Genomic DNA, 22,966 nt, shown 5'->3' on the forward strand with positions numbered 1-22,966 from the left:
TCCAAAAATTGCAAGATTTCGCAGTCCAAGGCACTCTCAATATTTTCCTCCCACACCACAGTTCAAAAGTGTCTATCTTCCTTTGTTCAGCCTTCCTTATGGCCCAGCTCTCACATCCATAGGTTACTACAGGGAATACCATTGCTTTAACTATGTGGAGCATCGTTGCCAGTGTGATGTGTGCTATGTACGAACGTATCTCCTTCTACGTCCCACCTAGGAATTTAAGATCTTCTGAGGAGGCCCTGCTCTCAGCCCCACCTTTATCACAAGTGATGCTGGTGGGGACGAGGGACAGGGTCTTCTCGGTGGTGGCCCCCCACCTGTGGAATTCACTCCCCGGGGAAATTAGATCATCGTCTTCCCTCCTCTCTTTCAGAAGGAAGTTAAAAACTTGGATATGGGACTAGACCTTTGGGTAATCTGGCAGACTGACAAGGACAATGACGTCTATAGCTTTGGAAAGGATTATGATAATGCTGAATGGACTTACGGATTACAGAACTCAGCGAATGTTGGCCACCAGATTGGCTTTTCTTTTTTAGTTGTTATTGTATTAACTGAATGTTTTTAACTATTTATAATTGCTGCTGTTATATATTTTACTATGTTGAATTGTTGGTATTGAATTGTGCCGGTTATAAGCCGCCCTGAGTCCCCCCTAGGGGGTTGAAAAGGGCGGGGGTAGAAATGCTCGAAATAAATAAACAAATAAACAAATAAATAAATAAATAAGTGTACAGTGTGAGGAAGTACATCATCAGTGTCATAAATGGATGGTGAAGCGACAGCTCCCCTGATGGCCAGAATACCCTCATGAAAAGTTGGAATGTTAATAGCCTCTGTGTGTCTGTCTATATATGTTGTGTGTGTATGGCATTGACTGTTTGCCATGTATATGTACATTGTAATCCGTCCTGAGTCCCCTGCGGGGTGAGAAGGGTGGAATATAAATACTGTAAATAAATAAATAAATGTATCTGCTCTTAATTATTTTATTGAGATTAGTCATTGCTCTCCTCCAAAGAAGTAAACGTCTTCTGATTTCCTGGCTGCAGTCCGTGTGTGCAATAATCTTCGTGTCTAGAAATACAAAGGCTGGCAAGTCTGGCACTGTCTCCACGTTTTCCCCATCTGTTTTCTAGTTATCAATCAGTCTGGTAGCCATCATCTTGGATTTGGTTTTTTTTTATGTTAACTGCAACCCAACTTTTGCACTTTCTTCTTTCACCTTGGTTATCAGGCTTCTCGTCTCCTCCTTGCTTTCAGCCATCAAAGTGGTATCATCTTCATATCTAAGGTTCTTAATGTTTCTTCCAGCAATTTTAACTCTAGCTTTGGATTCATCAAGCCCTGCATATCGCATGATGTGTTTTGCATACAAGTTGGATAGGTTGGGTGAGAGTAGACAGTCCTGCCATACTAATTTCCCATCTTGAACCAGTCTGTTGTCCCATGGTCTGTTCTTACCATTGCTACTTGAACTTGCTTGACTCTATGTAAAATTGTATTGGACTGCTTGGCTTCGAATGAAGGGGGGAAATATATTTTCAGTAATAAGAGCTAAAAACTCCTCCTTTAGTTTTTAAAACCAACTCTACATCCAATCATATATTCTCAGCTTGCTTTTTGTCACAGACTCCCCTCAGCCCTTCAGATACTCCTTCCTTGCTTGCAGTGGAAGATCTTTGGAAAACAAGGAGGGAGAGAGCACTAAACACAATCTGCCTTGTACTCTGAACTATAAAGTTTCTTTCAGGGAAACTTTTCAACAGCTAATCCAGCAAATGAGAAGGAGCTTCTATTTTGCTTTTGAGGTCTGAGTGATAAGGCTAACAATCCTTATCACTGGACTGTTTGAGGAAAACAGTGCCCCAGTGGAAGCCTCTGTCCCGATCTCTGGTTGGCATTGCACCTCATAGTTATGCTCAGCAAGACCCAAAAAGCACAATGGACAATAATCACAGGCACGAAAAGATAGCCGACGGCAACATCTCACCATTGCCAGCTGATTAGAGTTTGAAATGGATCAGGGTTGCATTGTAGCTCTGGAAGGAGGTAAAATGAGGGCATGGCTTCCCAATAAGAAAAAACCCCTTTCAATGAAATGACTAGGATTGTTGTGACTTAATTTTTAGTTGTGCATTTAGACCAGCTATGGGCAAACTTTGTCCCCCCAGGTGTTTGGACTTCGACTCCCACAATTGTGGGTGTCGAAGTCCAAAACACCTGGAGGGCCTATGCCTGATTGAGACATATTGTTTAGCACTTGCAAACTCATCCTCGTTTTCTTGCAACAGTGAGTGAAAAATACATAAGTTTCATTTAAATCATATATGAGAAGGGATGTTATCCTGTATATGTTGGGAAGTAAGTCCCCTCCTGTTGATTACACTATGTTCCTGGGTTATAAAGGTCATTTCCTGATTGGTTCTATCATTAAAACATGAAAAAAGTTTATTAAACTGCAAAAAAAGTGGTCTGCACAAGAGGTTACAAATTGCCTATAAATGGTTAAAAGTGGCAGCCACAAAAACCAAGTCTCTGTAGTATAACAACTACTTTCAAAGTGAGGACTGCACAATTAAACAGGAAATAATACTTTCAAACCAGGAACAGATTTCCCCCCAAATTTTGTTACACAGTGTTGTCAATTGCTACAATCAAATGAAAAGTAAGAAATGGGAAAACGGGAAGTTCAGTGTCAGTACGGTAAAAACAAACAAACCAATACTTTCCCATAAACACTGAATTTTATGAAAGCATTAGTGATTTTTTTTCAGGAGAAGCAAGCCTTTCATCATCCACTGGATTTTTGTTTCTTATTGTTTTAACTTGTTTAAAATGGTTCCACATTTTATTATAATTAAAGTGCCTTTTAATCAGATTCTTTTTTGTATGCCGTTTATTTTTTTTAACTCTGTCTGTTATAACCGTTATAAGCCACCTTTACTCACAAACTGGGAAAAGCACAGTAAATATAACAATAATAACAATAACAGCAAAGCAGATCCTAAACTATGAATTGAATTCCTGGTCCATTAGTGTTAATAATAATAATAATAATAATAATAATAATAGCAAAGCAGATCCTAAACTATGAATTGAATTCCTGGTCCATTAGTGTTAATAATAATAATAATAATAATAATAGCAAAGCAGATCCTAAACTATGAATTGGATTCATAGTTCATTAGTGTTAATAATAATAATAATAATAATAATAACAATCGCAAAGCAAATCCCAAACTATGAACTGAATTATAATAATAGCAAAGCAGATGCAAAACTCTGAACTAAATTCTTAGTTCATTAGTGATAATAATAATAATAATAATAACAATAGCAAAGAAGATCCTAAACTATGAACTTAATAATAATAATAATAATAATAATAATAATAATAATAGCAAAGCAGATCCTAAACTTTGAACTGAATAACAACAACAACATTGCTAGCAAAGTAGATATTAAACTATGAATTGAATTTCTGGTTCATTAGTGTTATTACTAATAATAATAGCAACAAAGCAGATCCTAGACTATTAATTTAATTCCTGGTTCATTAATGTTACTACTACTACTACTACTACTACTAATAATAAATTTAATACTAAAGCAGATCCTAAACTATGAACTGAATTTTTAGTTCATTAGTGATAATAATAATAATAACAACAACAATAGCAAAGAAGATCCTAAACTATGAACATAATAATAATAATAATAAAAATAATAGCAAAATAGATCCCAAACTTTGAACTGAATAACAACAACAACAATAATATTGATAGCAAAGTAGATCTTAAACTATGAATTGAATTTCTGGTTCATTAGTGTTAATACTAATAATAATAGCAACAAAGCAGATCCTAGACTATTAATTTAATTCCTGGTTCATTAGTGTTAATACTACTACTATAATAATAATAATAATAATAATAACAAAGCCGATCCTAAATATGTACTCAACAACAACAACAACAACTTTATTTATATCCCACCACCATCTCCCAAAAAGGGATTTGGGGCAGCTCACATGTCGACAAAAGTGCAATACAAAACATATAAAATACAGAAAAATTTGGCCACATCAATGAGCAACACCAAAAATAATAGCCAAGCAGATCCTAAACAATAAATGGAATTCCCAGGGATTATATAAATGCAAGCATATATTAATATGATCATCATCATCATCTCATAAATATAATTATTAGCATGACCATGATCACCCATCCATTGCAAAAAAAAGTTATCCTATGGGAAAATACCTTATGAAAGGTAATATCTGGGAAACCTTCAGTTCGGACTCACCTGCAAATCCTGTGAAGTCGGTGAAACCGAGGATCCCAGGAAGTATTCCTCTCACTCAGTTTTAGGGCTGCGAGTCAAAGAGGTTTACTTTCTAGAAGAAAGGTGAAGAGGGGGAGACTGAGGAAGAAGGAAAGAAAGAGAGAAAGAGAAGAGAGAAGAAGAAAGAAAGGGAAAGGGAGTCTGGAATGCAGAGGGACAGCAGGGACTGTTGAAAGGCAAGCGAGAAGGAATGAAAGGAGGAAGGAAAGGAGCACATGAAAGTGAAGCGAATAGGGGATTCCAGGGAATGTGAAGCCTCTTGTGTCCCCTCACAGGAACAACACTTGCGCACTATACACAAACAACTTCTGTGATTCTGCTGCTTCTAGATCACTGATCAAGTAGCTCATTAACTGTACCTTTAATGCAGAGCTTTCCAAACGGTGTGTCGGGACACGAGTGTGTCACCTGCAGTCCATAGGTGTGTCACATTATATATTTAGAACATTTATAATCATAAATTTATTTATAATTGGAGCCCTCGGTGGCACAGTGGGTTAAAGCACTGAGCTGCTCAGCTTGTTGACCGAAAGATCGCAGGTTCGAATCTGGGGAGCGGCATGAGCTTCCGCTGTCAGCCCCAGCTTCTGCCAATCTAGCAGTTCAAAAACATGCAAATGTGAGTAGACCAATAGGTACCACTTTGGCAGGAAGGTAACGGCGCTCCATGCAGTCATGCCGGCCACATGATCTTGGAGATGTCTATGGACAATGCTGGCTCTTCAGCTTAGAAATTGAGATGAGCACCACACCTCAGAGTCAGACACGACTGGACTTAGTGTCAGGGGAAAATCTTTACTTTCACCTTTACCATCCTAACCGCCGAAGAGGAACTCAGGACGGCTTCCAACAGGCAACTATTCGACACCGACACAGTATATTAACATAACATAAAAATGCAATTAGAATACATTAAAACCAGTTGTAAATATACATTAAAACAGTTTGCCGGTTCAAATCGTCATCCAAATCAGTCCATTGCAGTCCACTATTCTATTCAGTCTATTCTGCAAACGCTTGATCCCACAGCCAGAATTTGAGCTTCTTCCAGAAGGTCAGGAGGGATGGAGCAGATCTAATCTCATTAGGGAGGGAGTTCCACAGCCAAGGGGCCACCACAGATAAGGCCATCTCTCTCGTTCTCACCAAACGCAACTGCGATGGCGATGTGACCAAGAGCAGGGCCTCGCCGGATGTTCTTAAGGTCCTTGGTGGTTTGTGGAGGGAGATACATTCGGACAGGTTAGCTGGGCCGGAACTGTTTAGGGCTTTATGGGTTAAGACCAGCACTTCGAATTGCGCACAGAAGCAAATAGGCAGCCAGTGGTTTTCCCATCTCACTGGAAGCAACCCCTAAAGGGCATCCAGTCCAACCCCCTTCAGCCAGGCAGGAAGACATAGTCAAAGAAGGAAAAATGGGGAAAAGATATCTTATATATATATATATACACACACACACACACACACACATATTCTTTCGCCCTTTATGCTGATCTCTTAGGTGTGCGATTGCCGTTGTTCTTTTGTGTTTAGATAATTAATGCTTTCTTATTTATTTATTTATTTATTTATTTATTTATTTGGGGTTCTTTTAGCCCGCCCTTCTCACCCCGAAGGGGACTCAGGGCGGCTTACAGAAGCACGGCACAATTCGATGCCTGCAGTACAGAACAATCAAGACACAAAATTACACAGTTACACAATTACATCACACTAGTTCATGCATTATATCAATAAAAGCAATAAAAGCAATAAAAACCAATACAAACCCAATTCCTCTCTTACACGGTCAGCGATCGCTAACTCATAGTTCTAGTTTTCCGTTCCACTTCCTCAATCCTGTTGTTCTTATTCACCTGATTGTCTTATCTAATCTAATTGCCTGGTTGTCCAAAGGCCTGGTCCCATAACCACGTCTTCACCCTCCTCCTGAAGGAGAGGAGGGATGATGATGCCCTGATTTCCCCCAGGAGTGAGTTCCACAGGCGAGGGGCTACCACTGAGAAAGCCCTGCTCCTCGTCCCCACCAGCCTCACTTGTGAGAGTGGTGGGGTCGAGAGCAGGGCCTCCCCAGATGATCTTAGATTTCGGGGTGGGACGTAAAGGGAGATACGTTCGGACAGATACACTGGACTGGAACCGTACAGGGTTTTGTAGGTCAAAACCAGCACCTTGAATTGTGCTCGGAACTGAATCGGCAGCCAGTGGAGCTGACATAACAGTTTGTGATTTCAATGTAATCTCCTCTTCCATGTATTTCTTAAATGGTTGCCAGTTTGTTTGTTAGGAGTTGAGTCAATTCATCCATGTTCATTTCGTCTGTTATTTTTATTTGCCATTGGTCTTTTGATGGGGTTTCTTCCAGTCTCCAATTCTTTGCATATACTAATCTTGCAGCCGTAATTAAATAATTTAAAAGAATTTCTTTATTCAATACCAATTTCAGTGCAATTCCAATGGTGGAAGTTGGAGTCCAAAACACCTGGAGGGCCCAAGTTTGCCCATGCCTGCCTTACAAAAATAACACAACACGGGGATTGCTGCACTGAGATGCTTGTTTGCCATGTTGCCTCCGCAAAATTGTCCTGCACAAGGAATTATTCACTGGTTGCTATACACAAAAGCTGCTTTCTTAAAGCTACACACAGCTTTAAAACATGAACTGCACTGCCATCTAGAGAGAAGGCAGTGGGACAACCGAGACCTAAAGGACTGTCTTGGTTCTGTCATCTGTCCTGAAGACTGATGAAGTAATTCAACTCACAAACAACATCTTTAAACTTACTCGCCCCAACGACGCTCAGTACTCACATCAACACAATCACCATAAACAGCTTGCATTCTCTGATGAATCTCCTTTGGGGTGACACCTTCTGCTGTCAAGAATTCAATGACTGCACGTTGCTTAAATAACATTGACCGACTGCGTAAGGTTCCATACTTCGCACTTTAACAACACAACTGTTCAATGCTAAGCCTTCCCACCAAAATGGAACTGTAGAGGAGAGTCTACTGAACAAGCCAGTACCTGCCACATACTAGTACTGCCATCTGTTGAAGAGTTATGAAGGTGGAGGCATTACTTTTCATTCAACCCTCGTACTCTGATGTTGAAGCCCCAGTGGCGCAGTGGTTGAACTGCTGAGCTGCTGAACTTGCTGACCAAAAGGTCACTGATTCAAATCTGGGGAGCAGGATGAGCTCCTGCTGTTAGCCCCAGCTTCTACCAACCTAGCCGTAGGAAAACATGCAAATCTGAGTAGATCAATAGGTACTGCTCCGGCGGGAAGGTAACAGCACTCCATGCAGTCATGCCAGCCACACAACCATGGACATGTCTATGGACAATGCCAGCTCTCTGGCTTAGAAATGGAGATGAGCGCCAACCACCAGAGTTGGACATGACTGAACTTCATGTCAGGGGAAAACCTTTGCCTACTCTGACATTGAAGTTTTCAGATGTGATTCTATGGTATCCTCTTGACCCAAGTATAGTAAATATATAAGGTACACTGTTATGCATAATTTCAGGTATCCAGAGGTGGTCTTGGAATATGGGAGTCATACTGTATAGGGAATTTGAAGAAATAGACTACACTGTACCTGCCTCATTTTTCTGTTTTGGCTGCAGGGTGGTGACCCCTCTGGACGCAGCCAGGGATAAGAGAGGCTATGACTATGTTTAAGGCACCTTTTCTAGCCCCTTCCCCAGCAGCGTGACTTTACTTGCAGAGGATTCTAGGTTTTGTCCTTAGCATCTCAAGTCGGAAGATCTCAGGTAACAAAGGGAAGTCAGACTTGACCCCGGTAGTGCACACTCTGGTTACATCCTGAATAGACTACTGCAATGTGCTCTACTTGGGGCTGCCTTTGAAGACTGTTCGAAAGCTACAAATGGTCCAACGGGCAGCAGCCAGGCTAACTGGAGCAGAGTAGAGAGAGAGGACATCCCTCCTGTTGCATCAGCACCACTGGCTGCCAGTCTGCTACCGAGCACAATTCAAAGTGCTCCCTTTAGCCTATAAAGCCCTAAATGGTTCTGGCCCAGCTTACCTGTCTGAACTTATCCCCCCCTATGGACCGCCTTGTAGGTTAAGATCTTCTGGGGACGCCCTGTTCTCGGTCCCACCTTCACCGCAAGCGCAACTGGTGGGGACAAGAGACAGAGCTTTCTCAGTGGTGGCCCCTCAGAGGTGGAACTCCCTCCCCAGTGACATTAGATTAGCCCCCTTCCTCCTGGCCTTCAGAAGGAAAGTGAAAGCATGGCTTTGGGATCAAGCCCTCGGAGAATAATTGTAGTGCAGTAATAGATACGGATTATGTGAAATGACTTCTGGAATGGCCCCAGATTACGATTGTGGATGGTGTGGTTTTTAACAGTAAGTGTGATGTATTTTAAAATGTTTTAATGTGCATTAATTTTAATTCTTAATTGAAATGTTTATTTTAATTGTATGTTGTGTTAAGGCATTGAATAGTTGCCTTGAGTCCCCTTCAGGGTTGAGAAAGGCAGGGTATAAATAGGGTAAATATATAAATAAATAAGCTTAGCCTGAGCTTCAGTGGTGTAGCAGTCAGTTTAGAACGGAAGATGCTACTCATGGCAACGCCCATAGACAAACCCACAAGGAAAGCAAAAAATAATGCAAGTTGCAGTGTTGATCTAACGCAGGGGTCCTCAAACTTTTTAAACAGAGGGCCAGGTCACAGTCCCTCAAACTGTTGGAGGGCCAAATTATAATTTGAAAAAATGCATGAATTCCTATGCACACTGCACATATCTTATTTGTAGTGCAAAAAACACTTTAAAACAATACAATAATTAAAATGAATAACTATTTAAACAAATATAAACTTATTAGTATTTCAATGGGAAGTGTGGGTCTGCTTTTGGCTGATGAGATAGGATTGTCATTGTTGTTGTGTGCTTTCAAGTCCTTACAGACTTAGGTTGACCCTGAGCGAGGGCCAAGTAAATGACCTTGGAGGGCCGTATCTGGCCTTTGGGCCTTAGTTTGAGGACCCCTGATCTAACAGTTCTGGCAGTGTCCATTTCTACCAGGAACAAGTCATTTTCAAGATTCAAAGGTATTAAATGTTTACTCATCACCAAGCAACAAAACACATTGCTTTACAACAGGGCTAGTGCAGTAGTTCTCAACCTTTGGGTCCCCAGATGTTTTGGCCTTCAACTCCCAGAAATCATAACAGCTGGTAAACTGGCTGAGATTTCTAGGACTTGTAGGCCAAAACACCTGGAGACCCACCGGTTAAGAACCATTGGGTGAGTGCAAAAAAATAAAATAAAATTCTGGGACAAGAGTCATGTCAAAAAAGTTTTATTAGGCATGATTAAAAACATGTGCTGAAGACCAACAGATAAAATAACTTCATAAACATGGAAGAAAATCTATCCCAACCCTTCATCAACCCAAATTTTATACCAAGCGAACAGCTTTATTGCCAGGGTTCTCTTCCAATGTTCTGGAGAAAAACAATGCACACGGGTTCCGTTTGTGCAACCTCCTGGCTGTTGCTGAATCAAGTCCTACCGCTGTCAGGTATAAAAATATCTTCTAGTTATGGTTGGATTGCAGGGACCTCGTGGGGGTTAAGAAATCATCAGCAGAAGAGCTCTGTCTTTTTTTCCTTTTTTAAAAAAGATGTTCTTTTCTTAAAAAAAACATACTACAAGGAAATTAGTAATTCTTTTTTTGACCTTTAGACTTCATACATGACGTCGATTTAGAATGGACAACCACAATTTTTTCCTCCTTTCCTGTAATTAATAATAATAATAAAAAACAAAAAAAATCAAAACGCTTCATTCACAGGCTGCTTCTTGGGATCGACTCAGAAGGTACATTTACACTGGTTTGAGGACGAAGACAGCATCATCTAAGACATAGTAGTCATTATACATATCACCTTCACATAAGTAGGGCAGTCTAGTGAATGCCTCTATGGCAAAGCCAGCTTTTTTGAAAACCTCTGGCAGGCTGTTCACTTGTTCCTCCCATGTCAGTCCTTTGATGTCCAAAACTTCAGAAGGCTTGTCCCACTTGCCACCTACTGAGAGAACATACGGGTTTCATTAGCATTTATTTTTCATAATTCATATTGAGTCTCAATCCTGCCATCTGGCTCAATTCATCTAAGAGGAGAAGTCCATTTATAAACCAATCTACTACAAAGTGGGCAAAACTAATGGGTTGGAAAGCACACAAAAGGGAGGGTAAGCGTTTCCAAAACAGTGAGAGACCCATGGAGGCTTGCAAATAGAAGCAATAATCAGCTCAACAAAGTAAAAGTATAAGGAAGAGTGAATTTCTTACTTTTTGGTCAAAACAATGAAGAAATCTGTGGCACTTTAAAGACATATTGCCAGGGTTCATGCTATAACAGTGGTTCTCAACCTGGGATCCCCAGATTTTTTGGCCTACAACTCCCAGAAATCCCAGCCAGTTTACCAGCTGTTAGGATTTCTGGGAGCTGAAGGCCAAAAACTTCTGGGGACCCCAGGTTGAGAACCACTGTGCTATAATAAATTGGGTTGTCCGTCACTCCTTCAGATCCTATCAGGCAGAGCAAGGTGGACATTTGTGGCCCACCTGGTGCTCTTGGCTTGCAACATCAGCTGAGGCACCATTGTTAATGGTGAGGAATTCTGGGAGCTACTTTCCAAAAACATTGAAGAGGCCACACCAGCTCACCCTTGTGTCCAGGAGTTGCAATGCTTTCCACTTCATGGGTGGGTGTTCCTCAGGTTCTTAACTGTCTGTTGACCCATAAGGTTTTCATGAATGGTCCATGGCTGGTCTAGAGATCCATGAACAAGGTGCTATTTTTGTTCTTCAGATTTATAACAAAGAGGTTATAAATACTGCTTTGACTAACAATCTCTTGACCATGCTGTGCTTCCTGTGTGGTTGTGTTCCTCTATGCCAGTGGTTCTCAACCTGTGGGTCCCCAATGCTTTGGCCTTCAACTCCCAGAAATCATTAACAACTGGTAAACTGCTGGGATTTCTAGGAGTTGTAGGGCAACATACCTGGGGACCCACAGGTTAACAACCACTGCTCTTTGATAAGGATCAAAACACCAGTGTGAAAAGAAGAAATTTAAATTTCAGGAAAACTTCCACTATGTGCCTTTCTCTCTATCACACAGCATTCCCCATTATATGTCTGGCCTTTCTAGCCTTCACTGATTTCTGGACAAGATTGTAGAGTTGTTGAACCAAGCATTTGGGTTTCAATGAGTGAATGTGGGTGAACAAACTGCAGTGAACATGGGGCCTGCTTTCAGTTTTGGCAAAAAATCCACTGAAATTTTTAACTGTAGCAGAGAAATCCAAGACACCCAACCAGTTATGCTGGAGAGGGAAAATAAGTCCAATGATAAAAACGGATATGGAATCAACCCCTAAAATTATATATAAATTTAAAAAATATATAATTTTTTCAGGGAAAGGGGGGGGGAGTTGAATACACATGGTATTAAAAGTTATGATTCTTTCAAATGATCTTGAATGTCCGTCCTTAAAACTGACATGACTTTAGCCTTGAGTTATGTTCAAAACAGTATTTCAGTGCAGTTTCTTTTAGGGAAGTGAAAGAATAACTTGGAAGGAAGAGCGCAGTCGCAACCACTAAACCACTAAACCTTACAAGACAAGAACAAGAGCTACTGTACTCGGCACGGTTCAGCAGATAGGCAAACAACTTGCAGCTATGGTCTGTTTTACTGCCAGGGAATCACTTGTGGAATATTTTGTTTCAGGAGCCAAATACGTTGACTACTTTTGAGTACTGCTTTGAGTAGGTCATGTATAAATGTAATTTGCTGAAACACATCATGCAGCAAAATGCTTCAAGCGCGCCCTGGAGAGAAGACACATTTATGGAACTGGAATCTGTTCATTCAGAGGGAAGGCAAATATGATCTGTGCTAAAAACTGAGACAGCCAACTTTCATCAAGTAAGCGAAGGTATTTTCAGAAAACAGAGCCCTATGCTTCCCCTAAACATACGCTTGGGAAGTTCCTTTCTTGAGCAACATGAGGGCATTAACTAAGAAGAGTTTCCTATTTTGGTGCTATTTCAGGGTGACTTACTTCCACTTTCTCAAGCTAAACCCTTTCAGAGGAATCTCACAGGCAAAATGATAACGTCCACACAATGGGTTCTGATTCTTGAAGCTACCTGGCTATCATATTGTGCTGGTAAGGAATTTTTTAAATCAATGCTTTCTGCTATTATTGAGCTTTAAAATAACAGTCAACAGGGCTAGCCCTATCATAAAGCAAAATGAAGTAATTGCCTGCTTGATGTGCCCTGGTTGCATTTTTTCTTACTAGTGGTCGGGAGAGCTGCTTGAGAAATTTTCTGCTTAAATCAAAATACCTTGCTTGGCTTTGCGGATTTATAGACTTGAATGTTGTTGGGGGCAGTTGTGACCCTGCCTAAGGATGGTCTTGAGTTCACACAGATTCCTTACACAGAGTAACAGAAAATTACTCTCCTAATAGTCCTAGCTGGGCAGAGTAGAAAAATCAAGAATGACAGCACATCTCAAACATCAACAGTCCAACCCACCCTGAAGACTACAAATGCATTTTTGAAGGCTTTCATGACTGGAATCACTGGGTTGCTGCGATTTTTCTGGGCTGTATGGCCATGCTCCAGAAGTAGTCTCTCCTGATGTTTTGGCAGGCATCCTCAGAGGTTGAGGGGGTCTCTTGGAAACTAGGCAAGTGAGGTTTATATATCTGTGGAGTGTCCAGGGTAGGAGAAACAACTCTTGTCTGCTTGAGGCAAGTGCAAATGTTGCAATTGGCCACCTCGATTAGCATTTGTAAAAAGCAACATTCTAAAAGCAAGGGAATTCCAGACAAGAATCAATCAGGGCCAGTTAACACCTCCCAACAAAGGATTCTTCCAGGCAGCAACCAGCCAGGCTTTTAAACAGCAAGGCCCTTAAATGCTAATCAAGGTGGCCAACTGAAATATTCACACTTGCCTCAAGCAGACAAGAGCTCCCTCACCCTGGACAATATTCCACAGATATACAGTATAAACCTCACTTGCCTAGTTTCCAACAGACTCCTTAACCTCTGAGGATGCCTGCCATAGGTGTGGGTGAAACATCAGGAAAGAATGCTTATGGAACATGGCCATACAGCCCAGAAAAATCACAGCAACCCACTAACAATGCACATTTCCCCCTTTTCAATAGGTGTTGACCATTGTGCAGTGAGTGTAAGACAACCTCAATCCATGGATGGTTTTACCGAATCCAGCAACATCAGTATATCATGCACCTTTTCTGCTCAGAATTGCCCCACATCATCCCTTAATATTCTATGGTTTCGGTATCTTGCAAAAACCCATGAAGATTTGTGTACTCCTGTGTGTAAAAACAGAACCAAGTTCGAAGTGCTTCGCCCAGCAGATGATCAGACTTTGCTTCAAATTAACACACTCAGTGTGGACGACAGTGGAATTTACTACTGTGGGGTAGCATTTCCGGATTCCACAGCACCTACCTCCAAGACCACAGGGGAAGGAACAGTGTTAGTGATCAGAGGTCAGTTGCAATTTTGAGTTTTTTTAACACTTTATTTAAGAGATCTAAAATCCACTTTCCTATCAAAGAATGCACCCAAATATTGTTTATCGTGTGATTTTACAGGTAAAATCATATGGTACTGGGCATGCTCTGTATACAGAAACCACTAATTTCATCTTTAGTATTACAAGGAGAAAGAAAAAAACACTCCTACCTGAGACTCTAGTGAAGCTTTACCCATTGGATTTAGTACAAACTGCCTGATTACAGATTTGCTTCCAAGCTGAACTCAAGAGGCTATTACTTCTTTACAAAGTTTTAGCTTTGAGGTAAATATCTAAAAGGCTGCATCTTGCCCATATTTTATGATTCTCAATGGAGGATCATTTGTATGTTTAATCACCCCAAATGGCTGAGTTAGTGGGCACACATGGAGCTGCGGTGGCGCAATGGGTTAAACCCTTGTGCCGGCTCGATTGCTGACCTGAAGGTTGCTGGTTTGAATCCGCGAGACAAGGTGAGCTCCCACCTGTCAGCTCTAGCTTGCGGGACACGAGAGAAGCCTCCCAGCAGTATGGTAACACATCTGGAAATCCCCTGGGCAACGTCTCTGTAGATGGCCAATTCTCTCACACCAGAAGCGATTTGCAGTATGTTCTTAAATCGCTTCTGACACGACAAAAAAAAGTGGGCACACAAGAGAGGACTTTCTCTCCTGTATATCTGCCAACCTGGACTGTGAAATTGCATTGCAAGGGAAGCTTGGCATACTTTAAATATGTCTGAAGTTCTAAAGGTGACCTTTGAAGGTAGCAAGCAAGATATAAAGCATTAATATAAAACCAAAGCCCAGAGTCTTCAAATTGGAATGAGGGTGACAAAATAATTCATACTATAAATCTGATATGAAATAGGGAAATAAACCACATATCCTGTATTATTTTTTGTTTGCCATTAACACAGAAACTAAGATATACAGCCAAGGAACTATCAATATCATGGTGGCCATATCATTGCTGCTGTTCTTATACATCACTGCAATTTTGGCAATTTTGAAGTTCTTCTCTAAGGTATGTTCATGACTGTATCTTTCTTTATTTGTGTCTGCGTAAGCATCAAAGCATGTACACGGTTTTTGCAATGACTCTGAAAAAAGTTAGTTTTTGGACTACAATTTCCAGAATCCTTGAACTAATGAAGTCTCTGTATGATGTATAAGAGATGCATGTCTTTGTTCATGTACACATTTATTATAGAGAGACAGTAACACCCTCTGAACTACTGCAAATTATCTCAATCTGGGGCCAAGTAGAATTGAGAGCATCACATTTTCTTTTAGAAGTGTCAAATGAATATTAAGACACCTTACTTAGTTAATGTAGTACTATTAGCCTATTTTCTGCATTGGACAACTACAATACGCTCTTTCATCTGAACAGAGTTTACAAGCTATATCTAATCCAAAATGCTCTGCTCAGGCTGCCCAGAGCAGTTAATAGGAATAATGCTACAAAAATGAATTTAAAAATGGCATCCCTAGTCAATTTCTGAGTGCAATCCCAATACTCTAATCCTGATAAGAGTCTAAGTAAGGTACAGTATGGAAAGGGTGACCTATGGGGCAACATGTGTTTCCCAAATCCCACTTTGTCAGCTCTCAAAATCCCCTCTAAGTATTTAATATTGTTTTCAGTTTTTTTTTTCATCGATTTCACTCAAAAACTATTCCAAAACACCTGCAAATCACATTCAAATAGGGTGGTTAGCCCCTCATTCCCTTAAAACTGAGTGGTGACATGTCATTTGGAACTTATTTTTGGCCTTTTTCTAAGAGTTTTACTTCGTCCTCTCTTTGGTGACATTCCACTGGTGGACTTTGACTTTTCAAGTGGCTTTTGAAATTTGTTAACTGATCTCCATTGGCTTCTTCTTACTGCTTGCAGATCTTAATCAGTGCTATTTTGCTTTAGTGCAATTAATAGCCTTAGAAAACTAACACATGGTGAGTTTAATATGTTCTAGTTTGTATTCAATATATATTCTTCCTTGCTTTTAACATTATTTTTATGGGATAGGTTGGATCTAAATAATTCTTAATAAATCAATAGTTGAGTTCAGTATTAGAGTGGATAATTGTAGGTTGGCTTTCAATGCTTCGAAACCTAATCAGATTAGTCATTTCAAATTTGGGACTCTAGAAACAGCAATTCAAAAATAATTTCCCAGTCTCTGATTGGGATCTACTACAAACTGATCTAATCAGTATCTACAGAAACTACACTTTTGGTCTATTTAAATTATCTTCAATTGTTTTAAACTGTTTAAATTGATTTTACTTGTACACCATCTTTAGATAATGTGACATAGAGAGGGATACAACTACTGTATTCAAATAAATCAATGTCCTATAACCAGCAAGATTTTTTACTCTCCAGTGAATTAAAAACACAGATAAGAAGCTCCCCCTTCTCTCAAATTTTATCAAATGTGCTTTTAAAAAGTCATCCAACTTCTCCACTTCAGTCCCATAAAGATAATGTGTCAGTTCTCCATGCAGCAATATTATTTATTGCTTGCAAAGGAAGGCAACTAGACCTGAAAAATCAGAACCACATCCCCTAACATTTGCAAGGCTACCTTCTTTGTTATTTACTCAAACCATGTGCATTTCCTTTCTTTTATAGCCAAAATGTAAGAAATCTGAAAACGATGACCTGAGAGGGAAACAAAATGTTCATGTAAGTGTTAGCTATTTGAGAAACTACAGTAATAGCAAATCATTACCTGGTTGTGGCTTCTGGAGAAAGAAAGAAAGAAAGAAAGAAAGAAAGAAAGAAAGAAAGAAAGAAAGAAAGAAAGAAAAGGGGAGGGGTATCAGAAGGTACAAAACAACAAGACACAGAAATACCTATGTATGTGGGCTGGAATCCTCTTGGTGACTTATAACTGGGCAAATGGGGTTGCACCCCAAGAAATGCTCTACTGGACACTGCAGGAAGAGGTATCCTACATCTCTTTCAGAACTTTTTTCTCCATTGTGCAAAGGCAGCTGGATATCTCTAGGGAGGAGCTCCACTTGACTGAAACACCACTGACTGGCTACAGGGTTTGTGTCTATATACCCCTGGGTGCCATTCAGTTGCTTCTTCCTTTCTGAGGCCCTTGTGTTTGTGACGCTAAGGCATACCAACAAAGTTTACCAACCAAAGTTTCCTTCTTGCCGCTTTCTAAAAGGGAAAGGAAGAGCAGCACACAAACAGATAGGATTTATGGTTCAACTGTATAAAGAGAGCCACCCATCCATTAGCCCTGCAACAGGTTAAATCTTCAGCTTTAGGGTGTGCAATTTGGGGTCCACCAGTCATCACTGTACTGCCCTCATGGTCATTCCCTATTCCTGTTGCAGAACTACTGGGCTAGATAACCTTTGTGTCAATATCAGGGGTGTGAAGCTTAAGTCATCCAGTTTTTTTGGACAACAACACCCATAAAACCTTGTCAGCATGTTGCAGAATGATGGGAGTTTGGGGACCAGAAACAGCTTCCTACCCTACTTCAAACAATTCAACCCTTATACATCCTACTAAAGGGCAACAACAATAATCTTTCTTTTAAATTCAGCAATATTTTTCATATTTTCTGTTTATATATCAGACTATGTGATAAAGGTGAGACCAAGACACCATTCAAAACTTTTTTAATTTTCCAGGCTAAAGAGACCAGAGATGCTTGTCAAGCAATTGCAAAGGAGATCTACAAAAAGAAGAAAAGAAAGCAATGGCCTGTAAGTAGCCAGTAGCATCAAAACTGCAAGTCAGTTCTGGTGTGAGAGAAATGGCCGTCTGCAAGGACATTGCCTGGGGATGCCTGGATATTTTACCATCCTGTGGCAGGCTCATGTTCCATGAGAAGCTGGAGCTGACAAATGGGAACTCACGCTGCTCCCCGGATTCGAACCGCCAACCTTTTGGTCAGCAGTCCTGCTGGCACAAGAGTTTAACCCACTGCGCCACCGGGGGCTCCTGGTCTGTGACTGAAAGTCATATGAAGATGCTACATGATCTTTTTTCCTCAATTTTCTTTTGTCTGTAAATTAATGAATGTGCTACTTTCCTTTCTTTCAGAGGTATCTGGCTAACATCAGCAAAAGACATGTACCATCCTAGTCACTTTTTTATTTCATGAGTCACACAGCTGAGGATGTGATTCAGATACCGAACATTTGCAAGAAAAAATATCTCTATGAAGACCGTCACTTACCAGCAAAGTATTTTGCACAGAAACTGCATCCTAAGTAGAACTTTAAACAATAACATAGCATTTACTTGTTGCCCAGGAACTGCCAGGACCAAAAGGTTTTATGGATATGCAAAGTGATTGGTAAGGTAAGGTGAATGAGAGAAAAGACTTAACTATCAGATTTCATCAACTTAGTGCCTTCCAGACTTCTGTGGACAATTATCTTTGTAGAAAGGCCAATAAAAATATATTCCAAAATATCTGAAGAGTCTTTGGAGGACATTGCCCTCGGGGCAAAACATCTTCTTAGGTCTAAAATAACATGCTTACCATAGGTGGTGGCTGGCTCATTTCACCAGGAACAACTCATAAAGGCTTTTTAAAAAAAAGTTTGGTTGGACAAAAACTCCCTTTCCTGGTTCTCCCTATTTTTGACCTTTGACCTATTCCCTGTCTTTGGCACTTTTGGGTTAACATGGAATCTAAATATATACAGGACCAAAGATTGAGAACCACTGACTTTTCAAAATATATTCAGATATTATATTCCAACCCTTTCAAAAGAAACTGAAGTGTATTCTTTGAATTTAAGATAGTGAAAATGCAAGTGCCGGTGAGTCTTGCACCATATGTGCAAGTGAAAAGTATTTCTACAGATACATCTGTGTTTCTCTGATGTCCTCCAACAATATCTTCATTAATGGTTTTATTAAAATTTTATTATCTAATGCCAGCTCAGATACACCATAGAATAGTCATAATTCTACTTTTTGTACATACATATTCAGTACAGAGTTTCTGTGGGAAGGATAGTAATAGTAAAATCCTCCAGATGTTGTAGTATCATAAGTACCATGAGTCCCAAGAGTGTGTCAGCCCCACAGCAGATCATCAACCCTGGAAGAGGAGGCCGCCATGTCCAAGCCATGGTGGACTCCAATGGCTACATGATGATGTCTTCATCGTTTGGTATGCTGCTGGGATTTGCAGTTACACAACCACTGCATGATCCCCACCTTTACTTCATAAATTCTAATGGAACCTCAAGCTATGGAACAAATGCACAGAGGAGTCTTAAGGGTCCTGTGGCCCTTCCTCCTTTTGTGCACCATAATTCCTCCTCTTCAAGTCTAGTTTGGAAAGTGCTATAGGTTATGGTATTGGCTGTACTACCATGTTTGTGTTTATCCAACAATTGTGATGCATACAAATATAGCTGCGGTATATTAAAGGACACATATCTTGCAAGAAAAAAGAGGAGATTGTTTGCCCTTTGTTAGCATGTGCCCATGTTTGCTTATTTTCCCTTGGGGTATTTGCCTTTCATTTAATTTCAGTTTATCCTTTCGATCTATTCACTTTATTTCATGTGTATTTACATTGGACGGAACTAATATGTAAGAGTTTTGTATTTTGATAAAACTAAAACGGAACATCTATGTGCACACATGGTATTTAAAAAAACCTGAGAAATCATACATGTTAGCTTGGGTTTGTAGTGAAGAGGACTTCTGTGCAACTAGAGAAAAACTCTTTGAACCTGGAGAGAAATGCAGGACATCTGGAAAGTGCCTGTTCTTCTGTTCTGACTGTGGGCCATGGTTGTCTAAAATCTCCAAAGTGAGTCCTTGTAAGGGCTGCTTCACATGTAATTAGAAGTACGGTGCCTGCTTCTTCTGCATATTAATTTACTACGGTTCTATGGCTTGGCTGTGCCACTTGGCATAACTTCTAAACATTCCCACAGAGTACAAGAGCAGCCACAAATGTAATGCTCACCACAGAGCTACCGGCAAACCATAAATCAGCCTCCAATTCTAAGAACTCTGTCATAAAGAGTCCCTCTAGTATGCCACAGCTTGCATTCCACACCCAGCATTTCTCCATTCTCCCTTTCCCAATCACTGGCTCCACTGACTTGCTTTTAATTTGGAGTGACACCAGTTTTTAAAACTTGCCTGACTAAACAGACTGAGTATACATCCTACTGAGCCCCACCCAGCTAGCAATAAGCCTAAAACTTGACAAGCCTTAAGTATTGTTAGAGCCAAGGATGCAATACTGGAACTACAGCAAAGCATGGACGTTTCTCAAATAAGATTCAGATCAACTTAATTTGGTTATTTGCATAGGTTGCTTAGAAAACGCGAACCGACTTGAATTTAGTCATCTGTGAGTCAATTCTCCCTATGGCAAACAAAGTGTGCCACACCTGAAGGAGTCAAGGCAGAACCCTTTATAGTGTGCTCTGAAGGAAGCAACAAGAGGCAATGTTTTGAAGCCATGAGATAAAGCAACCTTTCTGGACTAAAAGAGATGTGGGGTCGGCTCTCATTTGGATGGGAAACCACATGTGTGTTTTGCCACACTGAGTCCCATAATAGGTAAAAAATACTCTGTATTTTCAGGGCTTGTTTTGTGGGGATCAAAATTAGACAAGGTGTAAAAAAACTCACCTTATGTCTTATTTGTGGGGTAGGGAGATAAGTAAATAAGTAATGATAAAATACAAATGGGAAACAGCTTTAACTCACAGTAAATAACAGGTTCAAACTAGACACACTTAATAATTTTTGTATCTAGGGTTAAGATTGAAAACCATATTTCATTAGAATGGCACGATAAGGAGGGGGTAAACCTCAAATAGCAAAATGTTCTAGGTTCACTCCATCCTTTCAGAAAACCTTGACACCAGCATATCCATTCCCAAGCAGCTCCCTGAAGCCAACCACTGATAATGTGTCAAATGCCTGTTCTGTGTATTCCTCTAATAAAAGTGGAAAAATGGGTGTGTCTGGGAGCGATTATTTTAATGTTCCACAATGCCCTGGAGTACTAGTATATTAAGCATATTTTTGGCAGTCTAAATCAAGATTTCCAGGCCCAACGATCTGGTGTTGCTACTGCATATATTGGAGAAGATCTCATGGTGCATGGCTATGGAAGACAATAGAGGGCCCATTACCCAGAATCCTTCAGCCCCAGAGGTGGCCTTGGCTGTTATCCTTCTGGCCAAACCCAATCCCAAACTGATAAGATGATTTATATATATATATATATATATATGAGTGCTCTTTACATGGGGCGATTCATATGTGGCTTTTTCTCAACAAGCATCTGGCAGACACTTACCATTTTCCACATATGGATGAAAAGGCAGGACCAATGCCAGGATAACTCTGCCTCTTGTAGGCTCCAGTACACTTCTAATATCTTTTAATACAGTCAATGGCTGATCACAGCGATCAAGCAGATTCAAGCAGCTGATGACATCATACTGGAAGCCTGTATTTTGCCATTCGTTGATGCCGAGTATTCTGCAAAAGTATTTTTAAAAGCACAAGCTTACACTTATATAATGGCTTATTTGCTTACAGCAATGAGAAGGTGAGGTATCCAAAGAAAGACTTCACCTCATTAAATCTAGTCCATCAACCATAAGAAACTTGACAAAGGAAATGTGATTCTTTCATTTCTTTTTACATTATTAACAGATATAAACACTATTATATCAATTTATATTAATATTGTATATTAATAGTATTAATAATCTCCCCATACTCTACCTATATAGATCTTTAATAAATATTATAATATGTTAATATGTATTTGGTGAGTGGGGGGGGGGGGGGGGTCTAGAAATTGGCAAGACACAATTGCACTACAGAGCACAATTGAGAAAAGAGGTTAAATCGACATGAATGGCATCAAAAAGGGCAATACCCCAAAACTAGTATTTCATTTCAACTTTCCTGGATATACCAATATGGGGCTTACAAGTGGCAGTTCTAAACAAACAAAAAATCGAAGGAAGAAAAGAAAGACAGAAAAATGAAAGAGAAAAAGCTGAAGTCGTAAATTCCAATCCACTGCACACTACAGCATGCTATGTATGTAAATACCTCAAGCTTCATAATTGTGCATATAATAAAGGAATTTTCATGGAGGAAGTTTTTGAACTGACTTCTGAAACATAGATTTAGCGCTTGTACAAATCAATACTAATTGATAATTTTAAAGACTTGGGAGTCATGTATAGCCTCATAAAGTTCTATAAAGATTTATAGCCAAGGCCACAATTTGCATCTTTTTGTATTTTGCTACATTTTATCACACTCCCACAACTGTTTAATTGCACTTAAAATCTGTGGCTTTAACAAGGAGGAAGCATAGGAAGCCTATGATGCCTTTATATGTGTTATTCAAATAGAAGACTGTGACCTCTTAAAGAAAAGATATTATCTGAGAAATGATTATAGAACATGAATAGCTGGAAAATATTGCACTGTACATAACAAGCACTTACAAATGTATGTCTATTTCAATAAACAAAATAATAATAATAATAAAATAATAATAATAATAATGTGGCTTTAATATTACTTCATCGCTTCATCAAATGAAGTGGCTTGACGTCTATGAAAACTCATGCCAAAATATACATTATTAGTCTGAAAAGTACAATTAGATTTCATTTAACCTTTACCCCTATTTTACTATGGCAGGGAAGATAATCTCTGGATTGTGGAAATACCACAACCATAAATGCCCCAAATCTGTCTCACCGAAAGATAGCAATTCTCCTCCTCTCTGCAAACTCTCTATTATTGTGCAGCTACAAACAAAACACTCAATGGGACAGCAGAAAAAGTGGAAGGAAGAACAGGTTTCAAAACCTCAAGAGTGAAGAGAACCCTATGGGCAAATCATTGCCTGAATTTGGACACTGGAGATTCCTCCTTGACAAATATTAGTTGAGCAAAGGCTCAAAAGGCAATCTGACTTCCTCAACGACAACCTA

General features: G+C 39.9%; 2 protein-coding genes across 3 annotated transcripts in view; one reads left to right on the forward strand and one right to left on the reverse strand.

Moving 5' to 3' along the window:
• Positions 1 to 9,679: 9,679 nt before the first annotated feature.
• The window catches only part of LOC132782017 (protein-L-histidine N-pros-methyltransferase), a 39,663-nt gene continuing 26,376 nt past the window's right edge, over positions 9,680 to 22,966 (reverse strand). For both annotated transcript variants that reach the window (XM_060786653.2, XM_060786654.2), the window contains exons 4-5: positions 21,298 to 21,482; positions 9,680 to 10,428 (exon numbers count right to left, since the gene is read on the reverse strand). In XM_060786653.2, coding sequence (XP_060642636.1) covers positions 10,223 to 10,428; positions 21,298 to 21,482 — 391 coding nt within the window. In that variant the 3' untranslated portion in view covers positions 9,680 to 10,222. The remainder of the gene's footprint in view (positions 10,429 to 21,297; positions 21,483 to 22,966) is intronic.
• Positions 12,426 to 18,138, forward strand: LOC137097860 (immunoglobulin superfamily member 6-like). Its single transcript, XM_067473044.1, has 6 exons — positions 12,426 to 12,580; positions 13,594 to 13,944; positions 14,890 to 14,996; positions 16,611 to 16,664; positions 17,636 to 17,710; positions 18,051 to 18,138. Exons 1-6 carry the CDS (start codon positions 12,520 to 12,522, stop codon positions 18,090 to 18,092), a joined length of 690 nt encoding a protein of 229 aa, XP_067329145.1. The 5' UTR covers positions 12,426 to 12,519; the 3' UTR covers positions 18,093 to 18,138.

Source organism: Anolis sagrei, chromosome X (assembly GCF_037176765.1).
Source record: "Anolis sagrei isolate rAnoSag1 chromosome X, rAnoSag1.mat, whole genome shotgun sequence".
Classification (NCBI taxonomy): domain Eukaryota; kingdom Metazoa; phylum Chordata; class Lepidosauria; order Squamata; family Dactyloidae; genus Anolis; species Anolis sagrei.